The 14259-nt window shown below is 38.4% G+C and overlaps 1 protein-coding gene across 1 annotated transcript in view; it reads right to left on the bottom strand.

The window, feature by feature from the left end:
• The window catches only part of SYNE2 (spectrin repeat containing nuclear envelope protein 2), a 349558-nt gene that overhangs the window by 155269 nt on the left and 180030 nt on the right, over positions 1-14259 (bottom strand). The window contains 4 exon segments of the mRNA XM_045451206.1: positions 1778-2100; positions 4018-6109; positions 7742-8007; positions 8909-9064. Coding sequence (XP_045307162.1) covers positions 1778-2100; positions 4018-6109; positions 7742-8007; positions 8909-9064 — 2837 coding nt within the window.

Genomic DNA, 14259 nt, shown 5'->3' with positions numbered 1-14259 from the left:
AAACAAATAAATAATTAAAAAATTAAAAATGTCAAAAATTGGAACATACCTTATACGTAACAAAAGATATAGCTAAGTAAATTACAACCATCCATTTTATAAAATATTTAATAGCAAATACAATTACCTTTGTGAAGATTTGTTACAATAAGGAAAAGAGCACATGTTTTAAAGTAAAGGATAAGCAGCATCTTTTTATGTAGGGTAGTGTTCTGATGTTATTAAAAAACTATGAATACAGTTATGTGTATAAAATTGATACAGTCTCAGTCTCTCACTGAAAACAATGAAAACTTTAGTATCAAATATATATTTTAAAAATTATTAAAATATAATAATGAATTAGAAAGGAAGTAAGAAATATTCAGAGGCTCCCAAACTATATGCATGTGGAAATACAGAGAAACAAGCTGAGCTTTAGGGACAAAGACTTTGAGGGCATTTGCTGAGTTTCAGTTTTATTAACCTTTTCCTGGAACGCTGAGGGGACAGAGGATAAACCCTCAACCCAGGATAGGTTTTAAATAGAAAACTTTCTCTGTCAAGATATTTATAATATATATAACCACAAAGGACCAGCCTGCAAAATACAGCATACATTTCTACAAATTAATAAGAAAAAGTATGGGCAACTCAATAAAAATTGGGCAATGGCTTGGACAGGCATCTTTCCGAAGATGAAATACGAATGACCAAGAAATATTCAATAAAGGGGCTCAAATACATTAATATAATAGAGATGCAAATTAAAACCATAATGAAATACCACTTTTCATCCATCAGACTGGCAAAACTTAAATCTCCCAACATGGAGTACTGGCGAAGATACGAAACACTTGGAATAGACTATGTTGCCGAAATACTAGTCTGAGTAGAAGTAGGTAAAATTATTTGGAATTTAAAATGTGAGATGTGCCTACCTTTTGACTCAACACCAGAATCCTCAGTAACTATTCAAGTGAACCTCTCGCATTTAAAAATGTTCCTATTGGCACTAGTTGTGAAGGCAAAAAGTAGAAAAACTCAAATGTCTGTCAATAGCTAGGTAACTGAATTTTGCTATAGACAAGAACATGAATAAACTTCAGCATCAAAATGATGAGTTTGCAAAAAATGAGGTGACAGAGGAACACACGTACATGAAAATGAAGCATAAACACATAGAAAAAAATATTTTAAGAAGGAAAGAAAGTGGCAAATAAAATATTGGGGATAATGATTAATTCTGAGGAGAAGAAAGGACCGCACAAGAGAAGTCAAAACTCATGATGTTTACCTTTGAACCTTTAGGGACAAAGCTGTTTATTTTATTATCATCCTTTATACCATATGCAGACTTTTATAAGCATTCTGTTGTATGTATTCAACATTAAATAAGGAAAAAGGTAAAATAAATACAATAAAATATTTGCTGTGGTTTTCTATAGATAGTGATTTAAAAAGAAAAAAAATTTTTTAACGTTTACTCTTTCTTGAGCGACAGAGAGACAGAGCATGAGCAGGGGAGGGCAGAGAGAGAGGGAATCCAAAGCAGGCCCCAAGCTCTGAGCTGTCAGCACAGAGCCGGATGCCGGGCTCGAACCATGAACCGTTAGATCATGACCTCAGCCGAAGTCGGACACCCAACAGACTGAGCCACCCAGGCGCCCCATGCAGGTAGTGATTTTTAAAGTTTTCCATATTTTCCAAATTATTCCCAATTGGTAAATGTTAACTATAAAGAAAAATAAACCTTAATTTTGTTCTTAAAGCATTACCTTTAGAAAGAAGTACCTACCCTTCTATTTCAGCTTCCTTTATTTTCGCTGCCTCCCTCACGGCTGAGTCCTTCAAAACTAATCCATGTACAGCACACTGGAGTTGTTGTTTGGCTTCAGGGCTAGATACAATCCCCAATTTCTCAGTGAGGTCCTGGATGTCTGCTATTGTGGACTGCAACTCCTCTTGTTTCCAGTGAGATATCTCCAGCGATTCTTCTGGATCAGCAAGGTCTATTCTATGGGATGCAATAATGGCTTCGCGGGCAGTAAGGATCCCCGTCGCCCTAGTGACTGCCTTGTTATAGCGTGTCATACTTTCATAAGCATCGTTCAAGACATCCTGGTGAACAGGAGATGAAACGCTGTGACAAAGCTGGCAAACTCTGGGGATTTTTATCATTCTTGAATTTTTGTAGTGCATTCATAATATGTCTGGGTCTTACAAGGGTTAGCGTCTCCTACTTAGTTTGGCAACATTAGGCTAGCACATAAAGACCAATAACTTTCTGTTTGCATAAAGAAAAACTGCTTCCAGACTTGCTAAATCTACTCTAAATTCAAAAATACATCTCAGGCATCATGTCTAATGATACGCATTCCTGTTCTAGAACTCTTATATTAGACTATGAACTAAATAAACCAATTGCATATATTTAATGTGTATAACTTTAACCAATATTTGTTGGGGGCATAAAAAGAAAACACACCCTCGCCAAGATTTCTTGTGTTTTCAAATAAATGGCTCTGCCACAAATTTTAGTTTTGAACACATCACTTAACGTATCCAGACCATAGTCTTCTTGCTGAAATAACAAATAGTTGATGTAAATAACTTTAAAGGTCCCTTCCAGTCCAGCTCTAATCCTATTATTTTAGAGATTTATGTCATTGTTCCTGGAAACTGTATTAAAATCAAATAAAGAAGTACTGAATTTATTCAACATTTGTTAAGTATCAATTTAAAGAATATATTAGGATTCACAGTATGACCTTACATTTCTATAGCGTTTATACCTATCAAATATTGAAATATTATCTAATAACTCTTTAAATCAGTGAAGGGAGTTCATTTCCCCATTCTTTTTTTTTTTTTTTTTTAATTTTTTTTTTTCAACGTTTATTTATTTTTGGGACAGAGAGAGACAGAGCATGAACGGGGGAGGGGCAGAGAGAGAGGGAGACACAGAATCGGAAACAGGCTCCAGGCTCTGAGCCATCAGCCCAGAGCCTGACGCGGGGCTCGAACTCATGGACCGTGAGATCGTGACCTGGCTGAAGTCAGACGTTTAACCGACTGCACCACCCAGGCGCCCCTCATTTCCCCATTCTATAAGTTTAATGTGACATTTCTGAAAACACAGTGAAAGGCATTATATTAAGTACAAGTGTTCCAGCAATGCCTAAGCTATCTCTCCTAATTATTGTGGAAAAGGAGGGAGTATGTTGGACTCATTCTACAACTTCAGAGGTCAGCAAACTTTTCTTGTAGAGGGCCAGACTAAATATTTTAGGCTTTGCCCACCATCTGGACTATCACAACTACTCAACCCTGCTGGTGTAGCAGGAAAGCAGCCATAGACATTCTCTAAAGAAATGAGCATGGCCATGATACAATAAAACTTTATTTACAAAATCAGGCACCATGGGCAGATTTGGCCCATGAACCTTCATTTGATGACCCAAGCTCTAAAATCAGACAGACCTTGACTCAAATCCTGATTCTGTTCCTGATGCAGGAGCCTGAGAAAACTGTTGATGTTCCTGAACTTAAATTTTCTTATTTTGAAATAGAGCTAATGATAGCACCCCCCCCCCACACACACACACAGAGTTGCTATGAGGATTAAAAACACAGTGTTCAGCACGGTTCCCAGACACTGTAAGTTCTAAATGGATGCGGAGTTATTATTTTATGTTATTTTCTCTACACTATATTTCTTCCACTATGCCTCACTATTTCTAAAAACACAAACAAACCAAAACGAAACTCTGTCTGAACTCAACAGGGGTTGCCAGGGGTATAGAAGTAAAGGCTTCACATTCCTCTTTCCTGTCTATAAAGCACTGTATTTAGATGTCAATTGAGGTGGGATTGTAAACTGGTCCACCGCAAGTTTCTTTTAAATGGCTATTCTATGGAGAATATTCATGTAGAACCTATAACTGCTTAAGAAGCCCAGATATTACCTAGAGTAAAAGCTAAAACCATGCAATAAAAAGAAATGCATTAACCACCTAATTGAAAAAAAAAACCTACTGTGCGCAAATCAAGGCTTGTAGCAAGCTGCATGTGAAGATCTTCAATGTCACGTAATTTTGCCTCCACATCATTAGCTCCAGAAGAATTTTCTTCTCTTTGCTTCTCAATGATGGTCACAGCTTTCACGCTATCCATTTCTGCCTGAACTTGCTCTTGAAATGCTTCACAATTATCCTTCTCATTTTGAATATGTTCAATGTCCAAATTTATAAGCAAAGGCTGCTCTAACTGAGATTTTATCTGCTTCAAAACATGTAAGGAATTTTCCAGTTTGTCCTGAAAATTCTGTTCATTCACTTCTTTGGGTTGGGATTTTAGTACGCTGTTTTGGAGAACCTTGCGTAACTTGTCATTTTCTTCTGCATACAGCTTTATCCGAGGCATTTCTTTCTCTTTGAAGGTGTCATCAAAGGCCTTACTTTCATTCAATTTCTTTAGTATCTCTTGACACAAGCACATGGCTTTCTCAATTCTCCGATTCAAAATCTGAGCATCGAGCAAACTGCTTTCTGGTGAGGTCTGGGGCATTTCTAGCACTGCTTCGGCTCTTTTCTTAATTTGCAAGTCCATAGCCCTCAATTTACTTAGTGATGCCTGATATCTGCCATGGTCTGCCACATGGTCTGCCAACTGCTTAATTTTTTCCTCGAGTTCCTTCTCTTTCTCAACTACTTGGGTGTGTAATTGGTCAAGATGGGAACCATCCCAGCTTAGTCCTATACACTCAAATACTTCTTTGAGTTTCCGTACCTGTAGGATACTAGACTGAATACCAGTGAGTCGGTCTTTAAGGCCACAGAGCTCCTTTTCAACATCTTGATTTATTTCTTGATTTAGTAGCAGTTCGTTGTGCCGTATATGGTCAACCTCCTTCTGAAGCACAGATGTTTTTTCATGAAATTCTCTGTAAAAATGGATCTTGCGTTCCACTTCATTACATTTACTTTGAATTAATCTTTGCGTTCTATGGGCTCTAGTCTTAAGGTTTTTCAACTGGTCATCCAGAAATAATCTTTCAAACACATTTAGATCCTTACAGATGTTTGTTTGTTCCTGAAGGTGGGTCAAGATCACACTCTCCGCCTCTTGCAATTCCTTCTGAGAACTCATCAAAGTGACACGCTCATGTTCCAGTTCAGTTTCTGTGGAGGCTGTTTTCATCTTGCGATTTATCAGTGCTTCATTTTCCTGAAGTGAAAGTTGAACCTTCTCTATTACGGCAAAAAATCTGCTCCTTTCTTCCAATTTAAATTCTAATTGCTGTGATCTTTCCGTTGACTTTAAAACTAGCATTTGGTACTGATTCTGTAAGTCCTGTAGGAGGTGATTTAAATCATTGCTCTCGTCTGCTGGAAGATTAGGAGTATTATCTTTGACCTCTTCAACCAAGGACTCCACAGCTTGGTGCTTATCCAGAATGCCATCATGTGTCATCTTGCACTTTCTGATCTGTGAAAGAATGTCATCTGGGAGAAGGGAAAAGGTAGGAGCGAGTTCACCTAGCAGATTCTTGACCCACAGGATAATCTCTCTCATCCTGGTCCTTGTTTCACACATCTTGATCTGATTTTCCACCTCTGTGTTTAATGGCTCCGAGGCTTCCAATCGCTTCTGCAAATTATTCATTGCATCTTCCAAAGTATTCTTTTCTTTTTCTCCCCAAATCCTCTCCATCTGAAATTCAGCTTGCCCCTTCAAAGCCAAAAATCTCTGCTTGATAGCCCGGAGTTCAGTGGCCAGGGCAACTGTGCCTGGGCTCCCCTCCTGTTCTTCTGGAGAGTTCAGCCCTAACTGCTGCTGTTGCTGCAGAGAAATGTCAAGGTCTTGGATCTTACGCATGAAAAGTATAAATTCATCATTTTCTGCTACTTGCTGAGAATACTTCTTTTGACCCAACTGTTCTACTTGTTCGCAACTACGTGCAAGTTGCTGGATCTGGCTTTCCAAAACCTTCTTATCCATGTCAGTCACACACTTTGATAAATTTTCCCATTCCATTTTCATCTTGCTTAAAGAATCTTTCTCTTTTTCTATCGATGCCAGGTAGTTTTTCATTTTGTCCAGATAGGCTGCACTGTCCAGTGGTCCCCTAGAGAAAGAAAAAAAATGGAGCTTATTAATATACATCAACATGAGGTTAGAGTTCCTGAAAAGAAATTAATTCTGCTCTGAATTCACAGAAGAGAAGATTAGGTTGTCTATAAAAGCATTCTGTCTTTATTTTTTTTTTTTATTTATTTATTTTTTTTTCAACGTTTATTTATTTTTGGGACAGAGAGAGACAGAGCATGAACGGGGGAGGGGCAGAGAGAGAGGGAGACACAGAATCGCAAACAGACTCCAGGCTCTGAGCCATCAGCCCAGAGCCCGACGCGGGGCTCGAACTCACGGACCGCGAGATCGTGACCTGGCTGAAGTCGGACGCTTAACCGACTGCGCCACCCAGGCGCCCCGCATTCTGTCTTTAAAATCAAAATCAGGACCTTGTTTAGTGTGGCTTTCAGTTAGTGTGTAACAATACAGAAAAACACCTATAAAATAAGTATTGTAAAAATGCAGAACCACAGGAAGGGAGTGAAGAGGGAAGGGAACGATATATATGTAAAAGGACTTGGTAACTGTAAAGTACTCGCACAAAGGTGAGTCTAAGCCTAAGAAATTATCACAATGTCCAACCACTTTGTTACCATTTTACCGACAATAATGAATAAGAAAGTATAATCAGTCTCGTCCTTTGAATATAAAATTGTTTCCTCAAAGGGATATCACTGAAAGTAAACCCCATTTAGGCAAAAGTATAAAATCAAACTTTTTACTTTAAAAAAAAAAGTTTTTTTTTTTAAGTTATCCCTACAGCCAATGTGAGGCTTGAACTCACAACCCCGAGTATCAACAGTTGTTTGCTCCACTGACTGACTCAGCCAGGTGCCCGCCTCAACCTTTTTAATAATGACAAGGTATTTACACAGTAAGACTGTATCTACAAACCATTTGCTATTACCTTCAAAGCCAAAAAGAGTATATATATGTAAAAAGAAATCATTAGAACGGATATGTATTCAGTAGGTTCCGAACTATTTCAACCAATTATGCTGATACTGAACAAGTGTATACATAGAATATTTCTCTCCACCCCCATAGTTCAGAATAAAGTCTTGACAAAGAGTGCTGAATTCCATAGAATTTAAATCCATTTGGAAGATACTTATAGTGTGAATTAATTGTTTAAGAAATTAATTTGTAAAACATAATTTAATTATAAAATTAATATAAATAATATAAAATTTACTGCATGAAACAAGAGTTTTCTTCAATGGCTTCCGTATGTAATTAACTTCCATATTGTACTGTTAAAATCATAATATCATCTCATAGTATAAACTCTTAAAACCCTGGGCCTGTCCAAGGTAGTGCAGCCTATCTGTGCTTGAATAAAAAGAATGCAAGACCTAAATTGTTTCTTTTTTTTTTAATGTTTATTTTTGAGTGAGTGAGTGAGAAAGAGAGAGAGAGAGAGAGAGAGAGAGAGAGAATGAGCGGGGGAAGAACAGAGTCAGAGGGAGACACAGAATCCCAAGCAGGCTCCAGGCTCTGAGCTGTCAGCACGGAGCCCCATGCGAGACCTGAACCCACCAACTGTGAAATCACGAACTGAGCCGAAGTCGGACCCTTAACTGACTGAGCCACCCAGGTGCCCCGAGTCCTAAATTCTTATACTTACACTTTTAGACTTTCCTTTTCTGTCAACAAGGCTTTCACTGAGGATTCAATGGCAGCAAGGCGTTCCTGAAAATCCTTAAGGAAACAATATTGGCTTTCTTTATTTTTCTTCAAAGTAATAAGTGCCTGAAGCAGATTGTCCAAATAGTTCACTGAATACCCTGCGTTGTGAAGAACCAAGGCACTTGTTTCTGCTTCATTGAGATACTCAGTTTGTTCCAGTGGTTCAATGGCTGATTTCTTTGCGTCCAACTGGGCATATAATTCCTAAAAACAAGTCATGGAAATTAGTAAATATAAAGTCACTCCCTCACTCACTCATTAATTTCCTTCCTTCTAGTAACATTATATCCCAAGAATATGTTTTAAAAATTTCATTTGCATACAGAGAAACTAAGGTGCTGAAAGATTAAAAGACTTTTTTTTTCCCACTGGAATCATGTTAAAATCTAGACTGAAATTGACAGTTGTCTTAGCATTTAATAGCAATTAGATCTTCCTATTGTGTTAAAAGGTTCTGTAGTGTCTAAAGGAAGATTTCTCTCTTTTTGTTCCAGGTTGTTCTACATTTGCAGACACTCTGTTTATATACATCCTTTATATGTGATACTTTTTTTTTTTTAAATTCACATACATCACCCTTCTTTCCTGTTTGAAATACATGTTTACAGTCATGTAAACTTAGTTAAAATTGTAGGGGTCATTTTTTTTTTTTAAACATGGCCATGTACTGGATTTTTAGACTATATACCTATAAGTACGTAAATATATAAACATAGCTAGGTAAACACCGCAGTAAAAAAAAACAAAGAAGTACCCCGTAATGTTGATAATTAGGAAAAATAAAATAAATTTATCAGAATCTGAAGAATACATACGACTAAGAACAGAAGTGAAAAGTCAGAATCTCCAAATAGTGTTACTGAATAAGTTTTTAGGAACTTCATGAAAAAGACTAATGCTCATTAAACTCTTCCACTTTTTAAATGGAAAGATTTATACAACTTACTGATTAGTACATAATTATATAGTTACCAAATTGATCATCAGGCAAAGGTTAAATAAGACTTTTCATTCTGTACAAGCAAGTTTCTGGTAATTAAAATATATTGTATTGCACTGGATAAATGATGCAATCATGTTGTCAATGTTTTTCTTGTTTCCATACCTCTATCTCTTTTAATTGTTCATTTCTTAACACGACATCTAATTCTAAAGGTTGATTTTGCAGCTCATTGACTTTATGCTCATCGTCAGTGTTTTTCATGCTTTCTTGAACATTGAGAGAAAGTTGTTTTGACAAAACCACTTCCACAGCTGAATTCTGAAAACATAAAAAGATTAATTGCCGAATGGTCTACCTTCCAAATAAATAATTTTTCCTTTTCTTGGTGAAAACATTCTAGTTCCTTCTATTTACTCGGATTAACGGCTTTCAAAAAGTACATTTGGGGCACTATCAAAGATGATTTTCTTCATGCAATATTTAATGCCGACATTGATATCCCAAGGAAAAAGTTTTTTGAAAAGATAGGATATGGGGCGCCTGGGTGGCGCAGTCGGTTAAGCGTCCGACTTCAGCCAGGTCACGATCTCGCGGTCCGTGAGTTCGAGCCCCGCATCGGGCTCTGGGCTGATGGCTCAGAGCCTGGAGCCTGTTTCCGATTCTGTGTCTCCCTCTCTCTCTGCCCCTCCCCCGTTCATGCTCTGTCTCTCTCTGTCCCAAAAATAAATAAACGTTGAAAAAAAAAAAATTTAAAAAAAAAAAAAAAAGAAAAGATAGGATAGGATCTATAATTATATCACAAGGTAAAATCTAGTCTTAAAGAAAACAGATATGGAAAAAACAAAAATTCTAAAATCTATACTTAGTATTCACTGTGATGCCAGAGGGCAGGACAAGTAACAGGCATTCAGTGTTACCTATGGGTAGTTGAAAATGGTAAGTGGATAGATGGCAGGAACACCCAGATTGCATGATATTAACGGATTATGGCTTAAACAAATCAATAGTAAGAATTCCAACCTGGGTAAGGCAGAACGGGTTATACAGGTAGGAATTTGAAAGCTGTACCAACTGGATTTTCTCATAGGATTCACAGAGACGGCATCTGCATTCATTTATTTGTTCTTTTCACAAATATTTGTTGAGTATTTACCCGTACCAGGTACCATGACCATCATTTTAAGAGATTTCCATTATTTTGCTAGGGTATTAGTTTTTATTTTCAGGTTACTTTATAAATGAAGTACCATTTGATTGTGCTGTATACTTTCACGTCAGTAAGGTCTGCATTAGTAAGTCTGTGAAGAGACTGTGTCCACATCCCCAAACAAGGTAGAAATTGTTATTGTAAAAGTACCGCCTAGATAGCAATGTAAAATGTTAAGCGAAAGGGAAACTGGGTAAGAGATCTATGTAACCTTTCTGTACCCTCTCTGCAACATTTCCATCAATGTAAGACGGTTGTAAAGTTAAAAGATTATTTAAATAAAACAGATGCTTTATGTGTCCGGAGCTTCACCAAAACTAACTGGTAAGAAAATTCAGCTGACCAGGGTGACTGGTTTTGATTAGTTGGCACTTAGCACCAGTTACTTCTTTCAAGAGGCTACAAATGATTACAATGATTTCGAAAACTTCCTCTATTCCCAACAATTTATTCATGCAAACTATAGTTAAAAACCTACAGGGAAGACAGCACCTCAGGAGGAAAGATTCAGGAAGGCTACGAGAGGGAAAGAGAAAGGTGCCATACCACAGGTTCCATCAGCCCATGGGCACTCCTTGCCGTGAGCCACAACCACGGGAGGTGGACGCCTGCCTCCCGCCTGTTACTCCCACAAGTCCACCCAGAACAAGAGCGTCTGAGGTAAAGGCTGAGATATTAGACCCTAGGAAAACTTTACGTATTATTAACCATCTACCAAGAATTCAGAGCTCTTGGTCTGTCTTACTTGAGGACTAGCAACAATCAGCCATTTGTAATCTATCTTTGGTGGCCAGAGAGAGCATTCTGAAAAACCTGAAATCACCCCTAAACACCATTTGTCTACTAACCCCAAAAGCCATGTTTCGACCTTGGCAGAACATCCAACGGAATCCCTCAAACGAACGTTTCAAATTTAAAAGGTAACATTCTCTTGCTCATGCCCAGAGAGGTTGGAACACAGACTTAAGGTCCTGATTGGCTCATGGGAAGATTCTTTTGGAATCAGTCATCTCTGCTCATCACCCTTTACTGTATTTTATTTTGATTTGGCAGGCTCACTTGAACAACTTTCTTTTATTTATTTATTTATTTATTTATTTATTTATTTATTTATTTTTTTTTTTTTTTCAACGTTTATTTATTTTTGGGACAGAGAGAGACAGAGCATGAACGGGGGAGGGGCAGAGAGAGAGGGAGACACAGAATTGGAAACAGGCTCCAGGCTCTGAGCCATCAGCCCAGAGCCCGACGCGGGGTTCGAACTCACGGACCGCGAGATCGTGACCTGGCTGAAGTCGGACGCTCAACCGACTGCGCCACCCAGGCGCCCCGAACAACTTTCTTTTAAATAGAAGATATTTCAAACATAGTTAGAAGAACAAAATATGACCTACAGTCATTAATCGTGATACAGATATAAGTAATGTAATCTTCCATACCACAAATACAATCAAATATAATTGAAAGCCCAGTCCTCATCCTTCTTTCATCTCTTCCTTCCCAGAGATAACCACTATTTTGAAATATACACATACATTTTCAAAAGTATGTATTTATTTAAGTCATCTCTCTGTCCAACGTGGGGCTCTAACTCATGACCCTGAGATCAAGAGTCACGTGCTCTATGAACGGAGCCAACCAGGCATCCACACACACACATTTTTACACTTTTGTTATATATGTCATTCATACAGTATTGTCTCATGTATTTTAATTCTTATAAAACTGGAATTATGTATTATCATTTTATAGCTTTTCCATTCAACAGTATGCTTGGGGATGTATTCATGGTGACAGAGAAAAATCTAATACAGTCATTTTACCTTTTATACTGTTCTACTGTCTGCATGAACATGACTTATTTATCTGTCGGGCTACTGTGAACATAATATTGTTTCCAGTTTTTCTTATTACAGATATATTGCTCTGACACACACTTTTGTGTCAGTCTTCTTGCACATTTGTGTGACTTTCTTTGGGATGTTTTCCTAGGACTAAAATTCCTCCTTTTAAGTAATGGATAGCTATTGATTTGTTCTCCAAACTGAATTATAGTTTTGATTCCCACCAGCATGGTAAAAGAATTCGTATTTTCCCTAATCCTCTCTGATATTTGATGCTAACAGACTTTAATTTCTGCCAATATAATGCATGTAAAATTGATATCATTATTGTTTTACTGGGTTTCTCTGACGGCTAATAAGACAGAGCTACTCACTGGGCACCCCAGTGGTTCAGTTGGTCGAGTGTCCAACCGACTGGAGTTTGAGCCCCGCATTCGTTCTGTGCGGACAGCTCAGATCCTGCTTTGGATCCTCTGTCTCCCTCTCTCTCTGCTCCTCCCCTACTTGCTCACTCTCTCTCAAAACTAAATATAAATATACATTAAAAAAAAAAAAAAAAGACTGATCTACTCTCCTAGAGGAAAACACGAGCAGTAAGCTCTTTGACATGAGCCTTAGCAATATTTTATTGGATTAGTCTTCTGAGGCAAAGGCAAAAACACTAAAATAAACAAATGGGACTACATCGAACTAAAAGGCTTTTGCACAGGGGCACCTGAGTGGCTCAGTCAGTTGAGCGTCCGACTTCGGCTCAGGTCATGATCTCACGGTTTGTGCGAGTTCGAGTCCCACGTCAGACACTGTGCTGGCAGCTCAGAGCCTGGAGCCTGCTTCAGAGTCTGTGTCTCCTCCTCTCTCTGCCCCTCCCCTGCTCATGCTCTGTCTCTCTCTGTCTCTCAATAATAAATAAACATGAAAAAAATAATAATAAAATAAAATAAAATAAAGTAATTTAAAAAAAATAAAAGGCTTTTGCACAGCAAATGAAACCATCGACAAAGGAAAAAGGTAACCTACTGAAAGGAAGAAGATATTTGCAAGTCGTACACTCGTTAATGGGTTAACAGCCAAAATACACAAAGAATTTATACAATTTATTAAAAAAAAAAAAACCAATCTGATTAAAAAAATAGGCAGAGGACATGAACACACATTTTTGTCCAAAGAAGACATCCAGAAGGCCAACAGGCACATGAAAGATGCTCAACGTCACTTACCACCAGGGAAATGCAAATCAAAACTACAATGAGACACCACCTCACACCTGTCAGACCGGCTATTACTAAAAAGGCAAAACATTACAAGTGTTGGTGAGAACGTGGAGAAAAGGGAACCCTCAAAAGCTACTGAGAGGAATGTAAGTTGGTTCAGTCACTATGGAAAACATTATGAAGATTCTTCAAAAAATTTTAAGTAAATGTATCATATGTTCCAGCGATCCCACTTCTGGGTATTTATCTGAAGAGAACAAAAACACAAATTTGGAGAGCTATGTGTAGCCCTAGGCTCGCTACCGCATAATTTACAACAGCCAAGATGTGGGAGCTGCTTAAGTGTCCCTCAGCAGATATATGGATAAAGAAAGTGTAGTGTACCTATGTAAGGAGTATCGCTCAGTCATAAAGAAGAATAAAATCTTTATAAAAGCTTCCTAAAGATAAGCATCCATCATCACCACTAGAGACGAAATGAAAGGCATATCAACACAGTCTCAGGGGCTGCCTCCTTCTGTTAGCATGATGTCCACAATGTTAACATGACCCGTAAGGCACTTGTGACTCGGCCAGCCTCGCCTACCTCTCAGGCCTCACCTGTGTCGCTCTCCTCTTTCCTCCACCCTCTGGTTCATCCTTTCTAACTCCTCACGCTCTCTCTCCCATCACAAGAGGAAATTCTACTTCTTCTTTCAAAAATGCTCCCAATGGGGCGCCTGGGTGGCGCAGTCGGTTAAGCGTCCGACTTCAGCCAGGTCACGATCTCGCGGTCCGTGACTTCGAGCCCCGCGTCGGGCTCTGGGCTGATGGCTCAGAGCCTGGAGCCTGTTTCCGATTCTGTGTCTCCCTCTCTCTCTGCCCCTCCCCCGTTCATGCTCTGTCTCTGTCTGTCCCAAAAATAAATAAACGTTGAAAAAAAAAAATTAAAAAAAAAAAAATGCTCCCAACATCCAGCCCTGAGCTCTGTTAATTCCAAGCCACCCTTCGGGTCTCAGTTCAAATGTTGTTTCCTTATGGAAGCTCTGACTACAGTTCGTGTCAGAATCCTTTATTATAGACGATCATGGAAATGGGTTCCTCCATTTAGTTCCTGTAATTAGGCTCTCATTAGTTAGTTGATTGATGTGTGTCTCCTCCTCTAGACTAGAAGCTCAATGAGAAGAGAGACTATGCCTATTTTTGTTCACCTCTGAACCCTCACTGTCTGCTCAATAAATTTTGACTGAGTGGACGTAGAGACGAATTAAT

This window comes from Leopardus geoffroyi, chromosome B3 (assembly GCF_018350155.1).
Source record: "Leopardus geoffroyi isolate Oge1 chromosome B3, O.geoffroyi_Oge1_pat1.0, whole genome shotgun sequence".
NCBI classification, from domain to species: domain Eukaryota; kingdom Metazoa; phylum Chordata; class Mammalia; order Carnivora; family Felidae; genus Leopardus; species Leopardus geoffroyi.
This window is presented reverse-complemented; position numbering and strand designations above follow the sequence as displayed.